The 23477-nt window shown below is 31.8% G+C and overlaps 3 protein-coding genes across 3 annotated transcripts; all 3 read right to left on the bottom strand.

Moving 5' to 3' along the window:
• Positions 1-9537: 9537 nt before the first annotated feature.
• Positions 9538-11071, bottom strand: LOC100248484 (anthocyanidin 3-O-glucosyltransferase 2). Its single transcript, XM_002264691.5, has one exon. The coding sequence runs from the start codon at positions 10998-11000 to the stop codon at positions 9582-9584; it is 1419 nt and encodes a 472-aa protein (XP_002264727.1). The 5' UTR covers positions 11001-11071; the 3' UTR covers positions 9538-9581.
• A 3412-nt stretch (positions 11072-14483) lies between these two features.
• On the bottom strand, positions 14484-15929 carry LOC104877795 (anthocyanidin 3-O-glucosyltransferase 2). The gene has a single exon (XM_010646804.3). The coding sequence runs from the start codon at positions 15927-15929 to the stop codon at positions 14484-14486; it is 1446 nt and encodes a 481-aa protein (XP_010645106.1).
• Positions 15930-21639: 5710 nt separating this feature from the next.
• On the bottom strand, positions 21640-23069 carry LOC100250216 (zinc transporter 1). Its single transcript, XM_019217072.2, has 3 exons — positions 22409-23069; positions 22185-22334; positions 21640-22001 (listed from the first exon to the last, which is right to left on the bottom strand). The coding sequence occupies exons 1-3, from the start codon at positions 23033-23035 to the stop codon at positions 21696-21698; spliced, it is 1083 nt and encodes a 360-aa protein (XP_019072617.2). The 5' UTR covers positions 23036-23069; the 3' UTR covers positions 21640-21695.
• Positions 23070-23477: the final 408 nt, after the last annotated feature.

The raw sequence follows: 23477 nt of genomic DNA, 5'->3' as shown, positions 1-23477 counted from the left end.
TTGGATTCAAGAAGTATGCTACAATAAAATTATGTAGATTTAGTATTGTGTAGGAGAAAATGAAATAAAATCAAAGTAACAATGGATGAAAATTAAGCACCTGCTACATGAAGTGGATGTTTTAGTGTTTTCTCCCAACGATCTTTGAGTATTTTGAAGATCCAATCGCCAACTAGTTGACGATTGAGATTTTCTTTCATCACTTGCATAAGCTCGTATACAAAAGGCATTGTTGGAACAACTTCTGAATCAATGATTCGAAGCACCATGTATAATGGCTCAAAGTATGAAACAACATGTTTCATTCTATCCCAATACGGATGATCAAACATTAGTTTCTCTATATCTCGTCCAATGTTTGTCCGACTAAGCTTATGTAGTGCCCATTCATCACTCATAAACAATTTCTTCAAATCAGCCCTTTTTTAAAAAAGACTTTCAAGAGCAATATAGTTTGTAGCAAACCTTGTAGCTCCTGGTCGAACAATGTCTCCACCACAATACTTTCTCATTTCTGCAAGTAACCAACAATGATTGTAAATGAAGTTAGTTATCTTGCGGGCATTGCGTATTACCTCTGCAGTACTAGGTCTTTTCCTAATGTCTTCAAGCATTAAGTCGATGCAGTATGCCGCACATGGGGTCCAATATAAGTTAAACTTTTTCATCAACAGCTTCCCTGCTTTCACGAACGCTGACCCGTTATCTGTGACAATTTGGACCACATCATCTACCCTGACTTTTTTTATAACATTCTTCAATTGCTTGTATATGTATTTGTGGTCTTTGATATTGTTGGACGCATCGACTAACTTGAGGAACACCGTACTCCCTTTTGAATAAGCCATGAAATTAATTATGCTTAATCTCGTGGGCCCTGTCCATCCATCTGACATTATGGTGCAACCATATATCTTCCATTTTTCTCTTTGCTGGTTCACATAATCTTCCATATCTTTGTACTCCATTTCCAAGTACTTATTCTTTATTTCATATGGAGATGGAGGTTCGATTCCCATTCCTACAAATCATATGTAAGAAATATTTAAAACATGACACAAAAAACTACACCTTCTAAATGTATGAAACAATATAAAATTTGAGAACTTAAAAATTACCTGCTTGTTATGCACCAATAATCATATTCTTGAAGTGGTAAGAGTTTGCTTTATTGGGCGTGACACTATCATAAATGAAGAATTTTCTTATTAAGCGTCCCATTGTTTCTTTAATTGAACCACCCTTTAACATATCTTTAATATTTTTTTGCTTTGCCTTAGAAGACTTGTAGAGTGAGGGTGCAATAGGCGGTGATGGGTCTGAATGTCGCATACTTTGAGATTTCCGCATTATCGGTGCACCACTAGGTCGTGACAACTCCCTTGTTTTACGCTTGCTTCTTACAATATTTTCATGTTGTTGTCGCTCCCATTATGTTGCCTTCAATGCACGAACCGCTTCTCGATAAGCATCCCGCTCATCCAAGTCCATATTTGTTGGATACATGTACACTTCATCATCATCATCATCATCATCATCATCATCCTCGTCCATGACATTTGTATGCTTAGGCCCCATAGTGCCACGTAATTGATCTCTGATCTCTTCAATATCTGCAATTTTCTTTGCTTTTGCTTTACTTTTTTCATGTAACATCTCTCGTATCTCTTCTTTCACTTCAAGTGGCACTAAAAGAAACTTTTTGGTATTGTTATTCAGGTCTCTATGCGCTAAATGATACTTGAATCGACTAGTGCCTCCACTCTTCATCACCAGCCCACAAAAATTACAAATTGTCCCATTTCGGTTTCCCTCTAATGGTGAACAATACTTCCAAGCTAAATCTCGGCCGAATGTGCCACACCCACCACCTCCATCTCCACCTCTATCTCTACCTCCACCTCCACTTCCACTTCCACTTCCACTAGCCATTGCAACTCTATTGAACATATACTATTTCATTACAATTGAATAAAAATTTAAATTGAACAAGTAAATAAAAATAAACTTATTGCAAATATAGTAATCATGTCAATCAAACTTATTGCAAATGTACTAATTAATTACAATTAATTCTATGAAAATCTACTAATTCATTCAAGATTTAAAAAATGTACTAATTAATTACGAATGAAAATATAAAAAAAATTGAAAAAATTAGGAAGCTACTAATATTGTTAATTAAGTTAATAAATTAACTAAACTAAATTAATTCTATGAAAATCTACTAATTCATTCAAGATTTAAAAAATGTACTAATTAATTACGAATGAAAATATAAAATATAAAATTGAAAAAAAATTGGGAAGCTACTAATATTGTTAATTAAGTTAATAAATTAACTAAACTAAATTAATTATATGAAAATCTACTAATTCATTCAAGATTTAAAAAATGTACTAATTAATTCAAATGTACTAATTAATTACAAATGAAAAGAAAAAAAAAACATTGATGTACTAATTCATGACAATTGAAAAGAAAATAAATAAAATTGAAGATTTAAATAATATACTAATTAATTACACTTCAATACAAAATAATAAAAATTTAAAACAAACATACCTTAAAAACAAAATGAGTAACCTTGGGAGCAATGAGAGATCAAATATGAAATGTGGATGAAATTGGTGAAAAATGAGCTATTTATAGAAAAAAATTGGGCCCAAAAAGCTGTTGGAATCTCATTTTACCGTTGAAAAACAAAATTGGTCGTTTGATCGAAATCTAACCATTGGATCATCACATAGCCGTTGGGGTTCAATTCTAGCCGTTGGATCACATCCAGCTTCAATTTGGACCATCAAATGCACATAAAATGACCGTTGGAGCTCGTACCAAATTTGGATCGTCAGATCAACGTGGGGAAGTTGGGAGCCGTCGGATCAGCAGTAGGTGCAAGGCACCGATTTTTTTGAAAAATCGGCGAAATAATCCGAAACAAACTGATTTTTCTCCAAAATATTCCAGCCGGCGGCGATTTTTTCAAAAAATCGCCGAAATTACTCCCCTTACCGAAATTTCGCTGAAAATTGCCGAAATTGACCAAAATTTCTTCCGTCAACATTTCGCCCTCCTTTTTCATTTCGCCCACCTCCGAAACACGAAATTTCGGCCAAAAAAAGAGAAATTTTCATCCTTGAATATAAGAATAGATTTATATAAGGGTTATTTGATTAAAAGGGTAATTAGATATCCAATTTTGTAAATTTAACCTTTCATTTTTTTACCTCATTTTGATAAAAATGCTCTCATTGTTTTATTGTAAAAATAATTTCTTTTAAAACATATTGTAAATACTTGAAATAGTTAAGGGTATTTATATAAAAAATATGTTATCATTCAAACAAAAACATAGGAGGAGAAGGACTATTTAATCTTTTTTAACTAATTAATTCTTTATATAAATGAGTCGGGATTAGGATGTTATGATCTCGTTATCATCCATCATAAAGGTATAACTCCAATTTTCCATGAGAATATCATAGGTCGATCAAGAAAAAAAAATTCATATATATATCGGTGAAATATTATCGATATATCATGTATCGGGAGGTGACGATACAAATTTCGGACAGATATTTCGATCCCGCAATTTTTCCATTTTTATCGCCATTTATTGCCTTTACATCAATATTTATGGATTTTTTTACCCATTTTTTGGATTGGTCCAGGATTGCTTCGGTGAACGCAATGGTCAAACATGATCAAACCCCCGATTTGAACCTAATACAAAATGGTTAGAGTGTAACAACCGCTGGAACATGTTGCTTCTTGATAAATGATATGTATCAAAATGTATATATAAGAATAATAGATATTATTTTATTAAATAAATTAATTCATATTATTTTAGTTTCACATTTGATTTAATTTATTACAAAAATATAAAAACACAATTTTTTTTCTTTTTTTATATAATATATATTTATTAAATATAAAAAAAATTGTACATATTTTATTATTTATTCAATATCATTGAATACATTTAAATTAAAATGGATCTTAATTTGAATATTAAATATATTTTAAAATTAAACATGTTATCATATTATTATTATAAAATAATATTGTGTAACTTAATAATAAATGCACACTTATAAAATTTATATTTTTTGAAAAATAATTTTAAAGTATACAATTTTACTTCTTATATAATTTTTTAGAAAATTTTCTAATATTTTCAAAAAATTCATTAATTTTTATGTCATCTATATTTTATGTCAAAATATTTACTGATATATCTTCAATCTGATATATCCATAAAATCGAAGTACCGATAAATCCGTGATTATCAACACTTGGGGTCGATTCACAATTATTATTATTTTTTTTTATTGTCTTATTTTTATTTTTATCTTATTATTTTATTTTAAAGTTAATTTCATTAGCACTCTAATATATTTAACTTATTGGTTTTAAATTTAATCAACTAGCACCTCTATTGATATGTTTCATTTATAAAATTTATTTTTTAAAGACATTTTATGTAGAAAGATAAAGAGTAAAATATATTTAATAATTTTCAAAAAATAAATTTTATTTCTTAAAAAATAAAATATATTTTTAACTAACTATCAATTAATATATTTATATTAAACTTTAAGGTTGCGTTTGATTCTCAAAAGTATTAAAAAAAATAAAAAATATTAAGGGAAATAATTTTCATGTTTGGTTTCATCATTGAAAATATTAATGAAGAAAAAAAATCAAATATAATTAAAATTAGTTAAAAATTTATACATTTTAAAATTATTTAGTCTTTGTATAAAAAGAAGAAAAATAAGTCAAATGAATTTAAAGTAATATATAAAATTAATTTATTGATTTTAAAGTTATTTTTCTTAAAAAAAAAAAAAAAATCTTCATCACTTTGTAGATCCTAAAATTTATCCCAAATTTATTTTAATTTTAAGTCCAATTTTATTATAAGATTTAAAACTAAATTATATTTGAATTTTTTGGTCACTTATACATTTTAAATCTTAATTTTTATTATTTTGTTTTGTTTTTATTGTGCATCTTGAATTTTTAGTTTATTTTATTTTATTTTTTTACTTTTTTATCCACTTACTCCACCCACTCCCTCACTCTCTCTTCCCTACTCCCTCTCTCAGATGGCAATGAGACGGGTTCGGGATGGGTCGCCCCCATCCGAAACTCGCCCCATTTATTCAAAATAATTCTCATCTCTGTCCCATTTTAAAAATTAAATAAGGCAAAGCGGGTACAAGAAATTCTCATACCCGCCCTACCCCATTTAACTTTTTTTTTTTGAATTTTTTTAAAATTACTTTAAAATTTTTTAATTATATTAAAATAAATATATTTTATAAATAATTAAATTATTATATTTTTTATAACTTATTTTATTAAAAAATATTTTATTATTATCTATATATTAAAATATAGTAAAATAAAAATTAAATTAATTTTATATATAATTGGGTCGGGTCGGGACGGGACGAGGTGAGGTGGGACAAGGCATTACCCGAACCCACCCCAGCTTTTAAAAAAATTCCCAAACCCGTCCCAAACCCCTTTATTTAAAATTGAAACCCGTTCCATTAAGGGTGAGCGGGGCGGGAAGGGTACCCGAAAAAATCCATCCCATTGCCATCCCTACTCCCACGGCCACACATCCCCCTTCCCTTTCCTTTCTTCTTATTTTTCTTTTTCTCCATTTTTTTTTTCTTATTGTTGTTGTCATTGTTATTATTATTATTATTTGATTTATGTAGCAATGATTTGGGTATTTTGTGCTTGTTTAATTAGTTTATTTATTTATTTATTAAATTGAGTTTAATTTTGATTGTAGATTTTATTTGGATATTAACTTAAATTTGGATTATGTGATATTAAATTTAGGTCTAATTGGATTTATCTTGATTTGTTGCCTTTGAGTTTGATTGATTGTGTTTGTATTTTGGATATGGTGTATAACATGTGAGATATTTTTATTGGGTTATATTTCTTAATTTAGATATATTTTTACGGCAAAATTCATTCGACAATTTGAGGATTGCTTTTGGATTTATTGAATTTGAGATTGAGTTATTTTGGGCTCTGGATGGATATTTATTTTAAGCTCATTTTTGTTTCACATGGGCCCATTCCATTATTAGTATTATTTTGACCAAATATATTATTAGTATTATTTTGACCCAATATGGCTTTATGATACGTGAAAAACCAAATTTCATGAAAGAAAAATAGGTTGGAAAGCTCTAAATGGGGCATGGAGGTTACATTGTTTACCTTCATTTTTATTGGTTTTTATAAACATATTTTTATATATGTTTATTGTGCATACAAAATTGAACACTTGGTAGCTTAGAAATTTTGTTTTAATAAAAGAAATAGTTTAGTAGTAATTATGTTTTAATAAAAATAATAGTTTAAAAATTTGAAATACTTTTGTAAACAAAGTTGTAAAAATTCATACTTTTTCTAGTAAAAGCAAGTAAAAATAATTTATTATTGTGAAATTGAAATTTTGTATTAAATTCTTTTGATAAAAAAAATGCAAATGATTTTCTTGAAAATAAAAATTGAATACAAATAAAATTCAATCAAATAATTTGTTGCATATCAATTGAATTTTTTTTTGTAAATAAATAAATTGAAATCATTAATTCGAAATGTTTTTAATAAACTCATTAGAATTTCTTGAAAAAGTAATTTTTTGAAATATTTTTTTAATCAGTTTGCTTAATTCTCTTGTTTTTTTTACCTTGTACATTATTGTAATATACTTTTATAATTATTTTCCTATACATTGATTTGTGTCCTCAATCTTGGTATCTTTAATTAATTAATTAATTGTCATAATTTTCTCAATTTGTTTAGTAGAGATCGTTGGTATAAAGGCTTAGAGAGGTGCTACGGCTTTTTACCGTACCTTCCCAATAGGTAACTAAACCCCCAAATTTAGACTTGATTTTTACAGACATGTCTCCTCCAAATAAGAAGTCACACAAGTTTTTTTTTTTTTTTTTTTTGCCCTTTTAAAAAATAAACTAAAATAAGTGATAACTTCAACTTTTTTTCTTCTTTTTTTTTTTTTTTTTTCAAAAAATCAATTTTAGACCTATCCCATTTTTAAGAATACTTTTTTTTTTTTTTTTTCAATTTGTCGTAGATGTTAAAAAACCCATTGGGTTGGCATAAGCAAATGGTAACATAGGCTATCTTTCATAACTCTTATATTACATCTTATGATGTGGGTTTGTTTACTTACTAGTAGTTTAGTACAAAAAGACAATTTTCTATCAAATCTCCTAAGATATAGGCTATCTTTGGTTGTGGAAAGTACTACGAAAAGAAAAAAAAAATACTTAAAAAAATAATTTTATGGAAAATTTCAAAGAAAATTAAATATAATTAAAACTAGTTAAAAATTTATGTATCTTTTAATTATTTAATATTTATATCAACATGTTAAAATAAAGTGAATTGAGTTTGAAGTAGCAAATAAAAAGAATTCCTTAAACTTTAAAATTTTTTTTTCTACTTTTTCTTTTTTCTCATTTTTTTTTTTCCCTACTTTATTTCCCTTACATTTTCCCTCAAGTTTTATGAGAACCAAACATAGTCATAGTATTTTAAAGAAATAATTGGTTAAAATGGATGAAATAATCCTCATATTTGTGAATTTATTCCTTCTCATGTTTTTGTTTGAAAATTAACCAATTTTTGACATAAATGTCTTTGACAGTTTCAAGAATTTACAATATGTTTGAGAAAATAAAGGACTAATTTAAATAGATAAAAACATCTGAGAGAGAGGTGAATTGGAGTTAAAAAAAAATTATTTTTAAACACAATAAAATTAAATACAAGAAGTACGAATATAAAGAGATAAGGTTATAGAAAGCAAACTCAGATTTATAGTGGTTCGTCACTTCCTTACCTACATCTACTCTCTTCAACCTCCTAACTAAGTGAGAGTTCCACTTATACTTAAAGTTTCAACCAAACTTCTAATTACTTTTTACACTTGGATTCTAGCTACAATGAGCTTTTACACAATTTTTTCAAGTCTCTACTCACTTGACGGTTTTAACACTCAATTAACAAGTTTGAATCTCTCAACTTAGCTCAACAATGGCTAAAATACAACTCAAGACTACGATGAATCACAAAGGTACACTAAAGAATATGCAAATGGAGATTTAATGCACCAAGAAAAGAAATGAGAGTTTTTATAGCAAGAACAAGTAGGTAAACAAATAAACGTATGTGTTTCTTACTCATAAATGAAGTGGAACTCTCAATTTATAGGTTTCTAATCTCGGGAGCCAAAAAACCAAAAAACAATCTCAACCGGTCGAGTTGGGAGTAAACCGGTTTACTAGCTGTTGGAGCATTAAATGCTTGGCAGGTGACCGTTACCCTCGACTAGATCTTGATCAGACTTCGACCGAGAAAGAAAGGCTATTGGAAAAAAGAGAAGGTTTTTTTCATCTCTCGACCGAACCACAACTGGGAAAGAGTAACCGGTTGACTGGTACCTCAACCGATTGGCTAGTGCCTCGACCAGTTCACCATTTTTTGCTCGAAAACCTATCTTTTTCTGGTATTTTTGCTTCTAGCACTTAGGCAAGGTCTTTAGGTAAAATAATATTTCAATTTTGAAACGTTTTGCCTAAGGTTCATTTGATAGAACTCGGATTTTGATGGAAATATAACTTTAATACATAAACCAAGTTTTCAAAGATGCATGAAATGATACGAAAATCCTAAGTACACCCATGCATTCATCTTACATATGTTTCCGGTGATTAAAAGGTCTTTCAAAAGTCTTGATTTTGCATCCATTAGGTCATTTGATGAATTTTCAAATTAACACATGAAATTATTTATAATTTAAACCAATTAGTAACTTAACCATGGTTTGTTATCATCAAAACATGATTAGGAGAACCCTTGGGCTAATAATGTTTTTATATGAAAATAATACGGGTATTTTTTTCAAAATAATGTAAAAAAAAAAAGGTGATGGAAGTTTGGACCTCTAAAATTGGGTTTCCAATGATCCTTTTAATTAAATAACCATATTTTTAAATATTTGGGCATTAAATTATTTTTGTACATGATGTAAATTGATTCTATCAATAATTAAAGAAAATTTAAATAATCAAATATTTATTTCTAAATTTTTCTTTCTATTATAAAATCATTAAAGCAATATTTGGTTTGTGAAAATTTGAGGAAAAATGTGAAGGAAAAATAGAAAGAAAAAAAAAGTGAAAGAAAAAAAGTTTCAAAGTCAATAAATTATTTTTATATGTTTCTTCAAACTTATTTTACTTATTTTTCACTACTATATAAATATTAAATAATTTTAAAATACATAAAATTTTAATTAATTTTAATTATATTTAATTTTCGTTTATTTTTTTCATAAATGAAACCAACAATTAGAATATCATTTTTTTTCCTTAACATTTTCCATAACCAAACATAGCCTAAATGTTCAAGTAACATGATTCTTATACTAATATTTATAATTCATGTAATGTACTCAATAGATTATGTAGCGGAGAGAAATCCATTTTATTTCACATGATACCATCTTATTATTTTATTTCGGTGAAAACATCATCAATAAATTGTTGCAGTACGACAAACGAAGATCCACCGTCCATCACAGCCTCTCGAAACGTGTCACTCATCTGCTTCACCTTCCTCCTCACCTCGTTATCACCGTCCATCAACCTCTTCACTCCTATCTCCAGCTTTTCGCACTTTACTAGCTCTCCACCGTCCGTGTAAATCATTAACAAATCTCGACCGTCAATGAAGTCCTCATTCTCTGTGACTCCCACACCCAATCCCAATTCTCTCACTATTTTACACGCATTGAGTTTTTGCTCTGCGTACATAGGCCACACCATAATCGGTACACCACACCACAAACTCTCCAGGATGGAGTTCCACCCACCGTGGGAAATGAACCCCCCTATTGATGGATGGCTCAGGATCTTCAACTGTGGGGTCCATCCACAAACTAAGCCCTTCTCCGCCGTGCGATCTAGGAAGCCATCTGGCAAGACTTCGGCCGGATTCGTATAATCTGAGGGTAGAGCGTGTTTCACCCGCGGCGGCTGGCGTAATGACCAGAGGAAGCTGTATCCACTGCGCTCGAGTCCATGCGCTACCTCTTGCACCTGAGCCGCACCCAATGCCCCTCTGCTACCGAAGCAGAGGAACACCACCGAACCGGCCAGCTTACCATCGAGCCACGTGATGATACGATCATCAGTCCAGTCAGACCGGTCTATCAACGGTCCAAGTGGATAAACCGGCGGATACTGCCTATTCGAAACCAGCTCCGCCACATCGGGCTCTAACTCTATGAGTGTATTTACGATAATACCCTTAGCTTCTCGAAACCTCCGTCCTAGGTAGAGCATCGGATCGTACCCATCTTCGTCTTTTTCCAGCATGGCCGTCTGCAGAACCCGCCGGGGAACTGAGTTGACTGAAATCGGGAGGGTTAACTTGGTGGCAGGGAGTTCACTGACTTGAGAATCGAGATCTGGGAAACGAAGCACTTGTTCCAACATTGCTGCTCCGCTGGGGAAATAGATATAAGAAGCGACGCCGAGCTCCGCGGCTAGGTCGATCATGGCGGAGGCTAACGGGTCCAGTACCAACCCGGCGAGCTGGGGGGAGTCAGAGGCGAGCACATGGGTCTGTATCGCGTGCTTAACGTGGGGTTTCAGGAGCTGGAGAGAGAGAAGATAGCAGTCCACACCGGAGATGTCGTCGAGTTGAGGAAGGTCAACTTGAGGGAGGGTGATGAAGCGGATTCCGGGGAAGGAGGGGGCGGCGGGTGGTGGTGGTGGGGCTGAGGCAAAAAAGGCGTTGAAGGTAAGGAAGGTGACGGAGAGGGCGTGGTGGCGGCTGACTAGATGGTTGGCGAGCTGAAGCATGGATTGGAAGTGGCCAATCTCAGGGATGGGGATGAAGACCAGCTCTGCTTTCATCTCCATCTTTTCTCGCAATGAGGCTCTGCTCCTTCTTCTTCCACTTATACAGGATTCTTCTTGGAGGATGAATCACGGAACCGGTATGGTCTTTTTTTTTTTTTAATTATTATTATTATATAAAAAAATAATTTAATTTTTTATTTACCATATATAAATATATATATTTTTGGGTATTCGGATCAATTCATCCATAAAAATAATGGAAGTTTTTCTGGAGATCCTCTCTCATTTGTTTTTGCATGGTTTTTATAGAGAGTTTGTGGGTTCTTGTTTATTATATTTTGACTTGTTTCTGACAGAAAGGTCCAGGAGTAAATAGTAAAATATTTTCAGAGTAGTTGGCTCTTCTTATCCCCGTCAGGCCTCGTTGTGGATAGCAGGATAGGTATTAGGCACCATGATGATCGGTATAATTAAAATAAAAATTATTTATGTTTTTTTTTTCTTCATTTTCCACCCTTTTAATACATCATCTATAATAAAAGAATTAAAAAAAAATTTATAAAATTTATCTTTTTCTAAATTATAATTATTTTTATGTAATTAAACTTTTTAAAATAAAAATATTAAAAAAAATTAAACTACATATTTGAACTCATTCAATTCCATTTAATTTTTTGATATAACTCCAATTTTCCATGAGAATATCACAGGTCGATTCACAATTATTTTATTTATTTTTTTATTGTCTTATTTTTATTTTTATTTTTATCTTATTATTTTATTTTATTTTAAAGTTAATTTCGTTTGCACTTTAATATATTTAACTATTATTGGTTTTAAATTTAATCCACTTGCACTCCTATTGATATGTTTTATTTATAAGATTTATTTTTTAAAGACATTTTATGTAGAAAGATTTTAGGTAAATACATTTAATAAATTTTTAAAAATAAAATTTATTTTTAAAAAAATAGAATATATTTTTTACTAACTATTGGTTAATATAATATATTTATATTAAACTTTAAGACTATGTTTAATTTCCAAAAAAATATTAAAGAAAAAAATATATTACAAAAATTTCATGTTTGGTTTTATAGTAAAAAAAATACAAAAAAAAAAAATCAAATATAATTAAAATTAATTAAAAATTAATACATTTTTAAATTGTTTAATCTTCGTAAAATGAGAAAAAAATAAATGAAATGAATTTAAAATAATATATAAATTTAATTTATTAATTTTAAAGTCTTTATTTTTTCATCTTTATATCACTTGTTATTTTCTTCTATTTTTCTTTTCTATTCTCTTACTCTTACATTTTTCTTCAAATTTTGAACAATGATATCTTAAAAAAAAAAATCCACAAAATAAACCTCCTCCCAAGATAATTCCCAAATTAAACAGTTTTAAATTTTTTAAACATAAAAATAAAACAAAACCAACTATTATTTTAAACTTAAATTTAAAGTGTGCCGCTACTACGGTTTTTGACTATTTAAAAAAAAAAAAAAATCTTAATTACCTATTGCAATCTTTCTATGATGTGGATTTTGACGCATTAATTTAAGAATTATTTTGATTGAAGATTTATTTTACGGATTATTTTTTGTAAACAAATTATATTTTCTGGAAACTCTTTTTTTTTTTTTTTTTTTATTATCATTTCTACCTGTTCTATCCCACCACTCATTTTCTCTAGGTTCTCCACTTCATTGTTTTTTTCTTTTAATCTTTTTTATTGTTCTTCAGATAATAATGTTTGCATCAAACCATACGATGCAGTAAATCTATTTTTAGAAATAATAAAATAAATAATAATACAGATAATAAAATTACTTTATTAAAAAAACAATACATTTATGATATTTAATTATATATATATATATATGATATTTCTTAATAATTCATATTGAATAGGAAAAAAAATTATTAAAATTATATATATGAGTTAATTTTAACCTTAAAGCGGATAATATAAAAAAGATCATAGAAATATACGATTTTGAATATAAATAATAAAGTAGATATAGTTAATTTTTATTTTTTTTCTTTTTGTGGATGTTCTGATTTATTTATTTTATTAGTTCACTTAAAACATTTCATGTTTCGCATTAAATTAATACATGGATACAAATAATTGACATTAGAAAATCGAGTTTTTTGGACCTTGATGTTAAGCAACCAATTTGACCGGAAAAATAAAACAGTATGTTAGCTAATGAACCAACATTGTACATAGGATGGATTAAATTAAATTAAACAGATTAACACCCCATCTCATAACCAGCCTGCATTTTTAAGTTTTGTAGGTGGATTCAATAAAGTCTAAACTCATAATTTATTTTTCAGAAAACATTAATACAATGTTAAGTTATTAATATATTTAAGGTATTGAATTAATAGTATAACATCCATATTTTATTTATTACAAATAAGAAAAAATTATGCTTCTTCTATTTAAATTTACCATGAAATGAGGCTATTGGTAGGGCTACAACTTGAGCAGATTGGCCAGATTGATGACTAACTTGAGTCCAACCTAAACTCAATCGAACCCAAATTCTAACCCAAGGTACTCAACCCAAAGTCAACCTAAACTCAACTTAACTATATTTTTCTAAGTTTGGGTTAAGCTCTCGTTGTTTAAGTTAGACTTTGATTAATTGGGTTAGACTCGGATTGATCGGATTGTATAATTCAAAATTTATCTATGATATTATTTTTAATATATTTATATGAAAATTTAAATAATAAATAGGATAAAATTTCAATATAGCAACAAAAGAACAAACATAAATTTATATTTTAAAAAAAATTATAAAAGAAAATGAATATTAGTATATAAAATGAGATGTATTATAAATATTATAAAAACATCAAATTGAGTTCGGGTTAGGATCAGGTTGTCTAAACCTTAGCCCAAATCCAACCCAAATTGAGATCAGGTTGGAAAAACCTAAATCAAACCCAACTTGATTATCGAAAATGATTGTCCAAGTCTGGCCAAACGTCAAGTTAAGTTTGACTTGGATCGGATCAACCCGCCAAGTTGCAATCCAAGCTATTGAAAGGTGATTGAATATGAATTTTACGTCACAATTATAAATTTATGAATATTTAAAAAGAACTATCGGAATCTTGTTTGGAATGATACGATATTGTAATAATTATTCTAAAACTATGTTTGTTTTAGAACAAAGAATAAATGTTTTTATTTTTTGGCATTGGAAGGAACTGTTTCTCATATTTGGGTTTTGAAATAAAATTTTATTACTAAAAACATTGGACACTTATTTTTAAGAGCTCTTTTTAAGAACCTTTTCCCAAAAATAAAAAATCATCAAACACAACATTTATTTATTGTAATTTTTTTTGTTTAATGAAAAAGTATTTTTTTTAAAGAAAAAAAATTAAATTATTACTTTGCCCAATAATACACGGAATAATGGTTATGAAAACATCAATAGATTTTCTTTATTTTTAGAATAAAATGAGCATTATTTTTCATACTGAATTGGACTACAATCAAGCAAATGAATTTTATTTCTTCATGCTAGCAAAAAGATCGGTGATAAATTGTCCCAATGAAGCAAATGAAGATCCACCGTCCCTCACGGTCTCCCTACACGTCTCACTCATCTGCTTCACCTTCCTCCTCACCTCACTTTCACCGTCCATCAACGCCTTCACTGCTACCTTCACCTTCTCCCTCTTCACCAAATGTCCACCGTCCGTGTAAGCCATCAACAAATCACGGCCGTTCATGTCCTCATCGTTCTCTGTGACCTCCACACCCAATCCCAAGTCCCTCACTATTCTATACCTATTGAGTTTTTGCTCTGCATATATAGGCCACACCAAAATCGGTACACCGCACCACAAGCTCTCCATGATGGAGTTCCACCCACCGTGCGATACGAACCCTCCGATTGATGGATGGTACAGGATCTTAAACTGTGGGGCCCACCCACAAACCAAGCCCTTCTCCGCTGTTCGATCTAAGAACCCCTCCGGCAAGACTCCGTCGAAATTCGTATGATCTGACGGTGGAAGGTGTTTGACCCTCGGTGGCTGACGTAAGGACCACAAGAACCTGTATCCACTGTGCTCGAGTCCATGCGCTATCTCATGAACTTGACCCACACCAAAAGCTCCCCTGCTCCCGAAGCAGAGGAAGACCACTGACCCCACCGGTTGATCATCAAGCCACTTCATGATGCGATCTTCGCCGGACCGGTCCGCTTCGATCTGATCTAGTAGCGGTCCGACCGGGTAGACGGGCGGACAATCTACCTTCGAAACCAAGTCGGCCAAACCCGGTTCGAGGCCGGTGAATGAATTTACGATAATGCCCTTTGTTTCTCGGAACCTCCTGGCGTGGTAGAGCATCCAGTGGTACCCATCTTGGTCTTTCTCCAGAAAGACCGACGGCAGTTCACTAGTCGGAACCGGTTCGAAAAAACTCGGGATGGTCAACTCGGTGGCGAGTCCACCGAGTTGAGAATCGAGAGCCGGGAGATTAAGCAAGAACCCCAGAAATGCCGCTCCGCTGGGGAAGTAGACGTACGCCGGGACTCCGAGCTCGTCGGCTACATCGATGACGGCGGTGGAGAAGAAATCCAGCACTAACCCAGCGAGTCGTGAAGAGTACTTGGGATCGGACTCGGTGTCTCCACCGTGTCGGGTGGTGATGGCGTGTTTGACGTGGGGTTTGAGGTGTTGTTGGAAAAGAGACTGACATGCCTCGCCGGAGACGCCTTGGAGGGGAGGTGGGTCGACGTGGGGAAGGTTGAGAAAGCGGATTCCGGGGAGAGAGGCGGCGGAGGAGGGTAGTTGGACGGTGGCGAAGAAGGTGGAGTAGGTGAGGATGGTGACGGAAAGGCGATGGTGGCGGTTGACAAGGCGCTTGGCGAGGTCGACCATGGATAGAAAATGGCCAATTTCTGGGACAGGAAGAAAGACGAGCTCTGCAAATTTGGAATCCATGTAGGGTGGTGGAAGGTGGGTGTGAATTGTGAAGGAAAGCCAGTTGTGCAGGTTGTTTATTGACGAGGAGGATGAGAAGTGGTGCTGTAACTGCTGTTACGTATGTGCATTCAATGTAATAACGTATTGCATAGAGTGACGTGTCAAACGCTTGTTCACAGGCTTCCACGTGATGAAATAAGGATGATAAGGATAAATGAAATCAAAATACAATGGTGGAAACAAATAAGACGGTGATATGTACATGTTTTTTTAAATAAAAACCAAACCCTAAGATGGAATTAATATGGATTTAATTTCATATTTACAAGTGGAAAAATATTCATGCATGATTTATAGTCCATGTTTTCTTCTCTATTGTTTCATTTGTTGCTTAAAAATCTCTAAAAAAAAATGAAAATTATCTTGAAATAATTATTTTAGAAAATAACGTGCTCTAATTTCAAAATAAATTCTACGGGAATTATTTTCTAAAAACTATTTTCAGGAACGAATATTAATTTTCTCATATTTAATTTATTATAGAAAGTAAAAAAAAAATTACAATTATTTAAAAAATTGTTATAGGAGCTAAAAAGTTCTCATAACAAGAAAATAAAAGGGAAATTTTTTTTGCAAGCGGAACAATATCCTTTATAACTAAGGCTATATGATACAAAATTAAAACCCTCCATGAAGCAAAGGTAGATCACCTCTCGATGAAGCAATGAACCACCTCTAATTCTCTTTAGATTCTCATTCATATAGGTTTTAGTACAAACGGTCATAGAAACATGAGCAACTTTTCGTTTTAGTTTCTTCAAGAAAACACTTCAACTACAATCCCTATTTACATATATGCAATGTTAATTGGTTGAAGACAAATTTGAATGAAGCATCAAGACTCTTAAAGGAAGCAATATAACATAGTTGTTGGACACGATGTGACATGGTTGATTGGTGGAACTTTAGGTTATGTTTAGTTCCCAAAAAATAAAAAAAATGTGAATAAAAATGATTTTTTCATATTTGGTTATCCTATAAAAAATATAAAAGAAAATAAAATTAATTAAAAATTTATGTATTTTTAAATCATTTAATCTTTATACTGATAAGTTAAAATAAATAAAATGAGTTTGAAGTAAAAAAAAAAAAAAAAAAAAAAAAATTTATCGACTTTTAATCTTTTTTTTTTTTTCTTCACTTTTTCCTTTCTTCTACTTTTCTTTTATATTTTATTTCCCTTACATTTTCCCTCAAAATTTCTGGGAACCAAACATAACCTTAGTGTTGAAGGGTCTATCCTACTCCCCACGGTTCCCTCATTGCTTCGCCTTATAGCATAATGTTACATTGCCTTTAACCTATGGCAAGTGTGCAGACTTGCACATGATCTCTCGTGTTAGACAACTTCAAAAATAAGTGACAAGGACTCTACTTCTCTTGGTTGATAACTTCATAGTTTCCCTATGGTTTATTATCTTCTTAGATCACTTTTAGTCTTATTATATTTGGAGTTAGATGGACTTAATTCACTTATATTATACCTTCACATTAGTTTATAACTTCTCTTTTGATTTCTATGCTAAAATATATTTAGTATATAGTTTCGTAACTATCTTTTTACGTTATCCTAGACTATTCAAACTTTAAGCTCAACTATAATAATAATAATAATAAAAACAATAAAAATAAAGATTTTGTTTAACTAAACACTATATTATACAATAGAGAGGGGTTAAAAAAAGTTTAAAATATAAATGTTTTTTTGTTGGATAAAATGAACCGAAAAAGTATATATACTACATGTTTAGAATCGGATTGGTCATTGAATATAAAAAAAATATCAGTTGACAATTCATTGGTCTTAGTGATGTTATAAAGATAAATACTTCTTTTGTCGAATAAAATGAAGTGAGATAACATTTACTATAATGTTTTCAGAATCAGACCAGTCGTTAAACAAAAAAAGTTGTCAGTTCATGATTCATTAATCGTGATTATAATAGAACTAGTCACGTCATAAATATGGAATTTTTATATTATATAAAATTAAAAGTAATTATAAGAAATTAAGACATGTATAACTTAAAATTTTCATAATATCTCATTTTTTACATTTGATATTATTGAATTCAATGATGATAAATTTAAATATAAACGTATCAATATTTTTAATTTTTTTTAATAAAACATAAGAGGAAAGGAAAAATATAATATTTAATTATATTTTTATAAAAATTTTAATTTTTTTAATGTTTTATAAAATTTTAAAAATTATTACATTATTTAATTTATATTCTTCTCATATATAACATTATAAAAATAAATTAAACTTAAATATTTAGGTTTATTCAAGAGTTTAAATTAATGAAAAAAATTTCGTGAACCGTACAAATGGCCATGTGGTAGTGATTCCCCTTTCTCACAGGTGCAACCTAAGATTGATTTCTCATGACAAACATGAATTGCCTTAAATTACTGGTGAGCTACAGGTTGCTTAACCATCCAGCCCACAGGTTGGCACAATTGGGTCATTAGAAAGTTAATTTTAAAGCTCACCTACCTGCTCGGCTTGATCGGGTTGACGGTTGGATCGTCGGTTCAATTTCGATTTGATGTAATAATGGACCAGAAATGTGCCCGATCGGATCGAAACACTGACATATGATTTAGAAGAAGATATATAAATTTAAAGAAAACAAAATGGAGAATATTTTATGGTTCATGCCCATGCAAACCTAATCAAGCCTTTGGGTCAACTCGGAGGCTCTAGTACTCCAAGCCGGCCTATTGATTTGGGTCACCTATTGGGTTGGGCCCAAAAATTGATTTGGGTCGGGTTCAAAACTGATTCAAGGCCTGGTCGCCCATTCATGCTGGACCACATACATGTTGGGTTAGCCAACTTGGCCCGACATGTCGGCCCAGCCCAAGGTTTATTAGGGTCTTCAACATGTAACATGTACTTTTATTTTTTTTCTTCATATTTTTTTCCTAAAATTTTCTAATAATTGATAAAAATTATTAAAAAAAAATGATTTTCTCATATTTGAATAACATGGAAAAACATGAGAAAAGAATACTAAGATCTAGGAATATATTTGATTATAAGAAGGTTTGAGGGAAAGAAAATGCAAAGGAGGAATATAGGGAAAGAAAAAGTTATAGTAAATTTATATATATATATATATTGTTGAGTTGTTTATTGAAAAATTGAGAAAAAAATAAATGAAATTAAATTACTAGGGGATACCCTTTCCTCAAGCTTTCCTCACCTTAACTGAAAATGAGAGGAAAAATCTTTTCGCATTTTTCCCTCGTGTTTTCTTTAATATTTTTTCTTATCTTTTTTTCATGCATATGGCAACCAAACATCAAAAGAAAATCATTTTCTTTAATAGTGTTTTGTCCCCTTTTCTTAGTAACCAAACATAGTATAAGGAAAATAAACCATTAAAAGATTTTTCTTTGCATTTTCCTTAGATGGAAAAGGATGAAAGTTTAAGAAAAAATGCATTCTTTTATAATTTTATTTTATTTTATTTTTATCTATAGAACCAAACAATAGAAAGCCTAAATGTTAGAAGTTAAGGCATATTCTTTCACAAAAACTTCCATACCAATTGCAAGGATACTTCTTGTTTCCTTCTTAAAAGAATCTTCTTACTTTACATGATATATAAGTTGAAGAAAATGTTTCATTCTGCCTGTCTAGCCCTTCGCTTTTGTCATCATAATCAACTTGGGAGGATAGAAAATTTTGGATTATTCAATGTTTTCAAAAGTAGTTTTTTTTTTTGAGAACAAATTCTAGAATCAATTTGAATGAAATGCTGTTTCAAAATTCATTATTCTCTATTAAAATATTATATGTATAATATAAAGGTTTTCAAAATATCATTTATATTTTCAATTATTACTAAAAAAAATAATTGAAAATACCTCAAATTATTTTACAAAATAGCTTACTTTCAAAAGAGATTCATGAAAAAACTACTTTCAAAAGTAGTTTTGAAAGAGACTCCAAATCTTGACTCGGTATCTTCAATCAACACCTTGTCAAATTGGTTTATTTTTATAATTGTTATGCTTGTCCCTTTTTCTTTGGAATTCCATGTTTCCAATGTTATGTTTGTACCTTTCTGATGTTATTCCTGCATGAATTTCTAATGAAGAAAATAGAGAAAAACAAAAGAAAAAAACACACTGATTTAATGTGTTTCGACAGAATGTCTATGTCCACGGGAGTAGGATTGAAGACTTTCACTACACCAAAATTAGGGTTACAAGAAAAGGGTATTTATACTAACCCTCACTATGCTCCCCTCGTTCCACTATGCTCCACTCCAGTATTTGCCCCTTCTTCTCCATATATGTCTTTCACTCAATATGAGCAACATACTACAACACTTCCCTTTAGAAACTATATATAATTGAGTAGGGTTTTACTAAACCTTAGTTGCATGCATGGACATATTGATAAAATGTAGAGATCAAAGAAACTGATGTTTATCATTGGAGAGATCAAAGAAATACAACTAATTCAAATTTTGGATGATTTCAAATTCAAATTGGATCTAGTTTATGTCATGTAATTAGGAATATTACTTTGAGTACTTCGAGGGTGATCATATCTTTATTTAAACTCCATTTTTCACCCAAACAATGGAAACTAAATATTGTTTATATCAAGCATTGAAAACATGCCTTGATCACCAGAAAAGGGAACCAACCTAAATCCATCATGTGCTTTGTTGAAGAGGTATGGATCTTCTAATGCTGTAGAGGACACCACCTTTCTCTATATTCTCTCTAACAATGGGAGCGAGAGAGAACGAGTTCTGTTCTTGTTTCAAAAGATGTGATATCTGAGAACAGACACTTTCCTTAATATTTATACCCTCTTGCCTTAGGGACCATTCTATTTAAAAGATTGGGTCATATGTGTCTCAGCCCCATCATCTGAGACACATATGGAATTGGGCTCTACACATGAGGTGGTCCATACTTAGAACGAACAGAAAACAAATATTATAAGGGTGAATAACTTAGTCATAAACTATTGTTAGATATGTGAGTCCATATCTTAACAATCGATCGACGATGACCTCTAATAGTGAGTTCAAATTTAAGAGATTGAACATATAATTTTCACCAACACTATGCATATTATTCCATATTCTAATCAAACAAAGGCACATCAACAATTTTGAGAGCTTTTTGCAGTTGATTATGCATGGTTTTTTGCCGGAAAGGAAGAGAACTAAAAAAAAAATGCCTTGGTAGGTTCTCAAGGTATAGTAACCCTACTATGTTGATTCCAAAGTTCTCCACTAGAGATGATGGAAGTGAGAATTGAGGTTTATATTATTGTCCGTGTAGTTGTTTCTCACCAAGGAAAAAAAAACCCCTAAAAGCCCATGGAATGTGGAAGGTGGTGGTGGTGGTGAGAGGCATTTTTGAGCATGTTAAGGGGCCAAAAACCAACGTGGAATACAACTTTCTAGGGGCATCCAAATCATTTCTTATGGTTATGTATGTATCTTTATTCACATACAAAATCATGAAAAAAGCCTTTTCATCATGCGATTCCATTGCTTTATGTTGACAGAAAAGGGAGGAAAAATCAAGGGAAAACTTCGCTTTTGGCTCCATTTGTTTGCTTAGGAACCATCACTTGCATATTTTTGTATGCGTCCTGCTATATATAAAGCCAAAAACAGGCACAAGAAAGAAAAGACGTAGATTTACATTTAGACGTACATCAAAATTGATCAAAACTCATCAAGCCCATTTGGCCAAGAAAGACATGCAGCCAGTCCCTAAAAGAAGGGAGATATTTGCCCCTAACTGGAGCCTCAGGCTGTTCTGTAGCCTCGGGTTCATGAAGTCCGCCGCTAGAAGATCCACCAGCGCCATGTATATCAAGATCCCAGCCGATGCCGCGTCAAATACCCCTTCAACTATGAGTGCAGTTGGGCCATTTTCGTGGTAAATTCTTGATATTCCAATGCCTAGCACTATTCCCACTGGGGTTGTGACGGAGAAGAAAAGAACCATCATGGCCATAGTTGAGAACCTGAATTTGGCCTGCTCAAACAGCATACTTTTTTTAAAAGTGAAAAAAATATTCATTCGGGCTTTTGAGGACTAATTTATTGGTGGGGACTCATAAAGAATGATTGATGTTGTCATTGTGTCAACATTCTTGGGCCATTTTCTGCAGAAATCTGGATTAATTATAAAGAAATGCTAAGAATGTAAGAATGGTACCTGAGATATGCAGCCCCCAAGCCCCAGCCCCTCGAAAAACTGATGGAAAGACAGGGCTGCTAGGAGAGGCTTGATGGTTTCTGGCCTTTGAGAGGCGCCTAAGGAGACTCCAATTATCACCGAATGAACCACAATTCCCAGTTCCAAAACCTAACCAACATTTATCAAATTAGCCGAAGAAAAAACAAATTGAGTATTGAATTAATGATGGGTTCAAATCTCACTTGCGAGACGATTCTGCGTCTGATGAGGTCGGAGAGGCTTTCCTCATCGGATGGGCTGGCCGAGCCATGGGCATGGCCATGTGTGGCATGTGTGTGGACATGCACATGCCCTGCATGCTCCTGACCCCTCTCCTCATCGGCAGTCACTTGTTTAGGCTTGCTGAAGTGCTGCCTCTTATAATACCCCGTCGCGAAAGTGTCCACCATGAGTGTCCCTATAGCGGACATCATGGCAACAAGCCCGGTGAACGGGAACTTCCCCCAAGGATTCTCCCCGAGGCAAGGCGAAGTGAGCCTCTCAAACGCCTCGGGAAGTATGTGAATGAAACCAGTGGCTAGAATCACGCCTGCAGCAAAGGCCTTGATCATGAAGAAGATGTGGTTTTCGGGATTTAGAGCTGGGACTTTCTTCCCCAGTAGAGGGATGCTAACCCCAGCTGCACCTGCAACAAGGATGGAGGCAATTGCAGCAAGCTTATACTTGAGTGATTCACCTCCATTACTGGGGTGATCAGAGTGCTCAGCTTCATCACATGAGCAGTCAGACAAGACTAAGCTAGGGAGGAAGAAAATGAGGAGAATGAGAAGGTTAGTGGCGGTGATACAGAGAGTGGGGGCAGAGGCCATTGAGGGTAGTGATGGGTCCTTTGAGAAAGGTCACAAGCTCTTTATAGGGGGAAGGAGAAGGAAAAGAATGGGCACTGCTGGTTGCTGCAAATTCATATGGGTGGCTAGAAATGAGAGAATCTCCCACCATGGCCACAAAAGTGCAAACCAATACGTCGAGTCTCATCATATTACTATTAGTAAAAATGCTACTTTTTGGGAGTTTAGAAACAAATATCTTTACCATTATTTAGTTATTCAATTTTTTATTTATTAAATTAGTAGTTTAAAATAAATTTTAAAATTTTTCAAAAATTAATAGTTCAACATAATTTCAATCTCGATTTTATAAATATCAAATTTTTACATTCAAATCGTTAAAAATTAATGAATGATAGAATAAACAATGAGATTAAGTTGTATCCATCTATAAGATTAAGAAAACAAATGAAAACTCATATTA

This window comes from Vitis vinifera, chromosome 19 (assembly GCF_030704535.1).
Source record: "Vitis vinifera cultivar Pinot Noir 40024 chromosome 19, ASM3070453v1".
Taxonomy (NCBI): Eukaryota; Viridiplantae; Streptophyta; class Magnoliopsida; order Vitales; family Vitaceae; genus Vitis; species Vitis vinifera.
The sequence above is the reverse complement of the archived record's forward strand: the minus strand, read 5'-3'. Positions and strand labels throughout refer to the sequence as shown.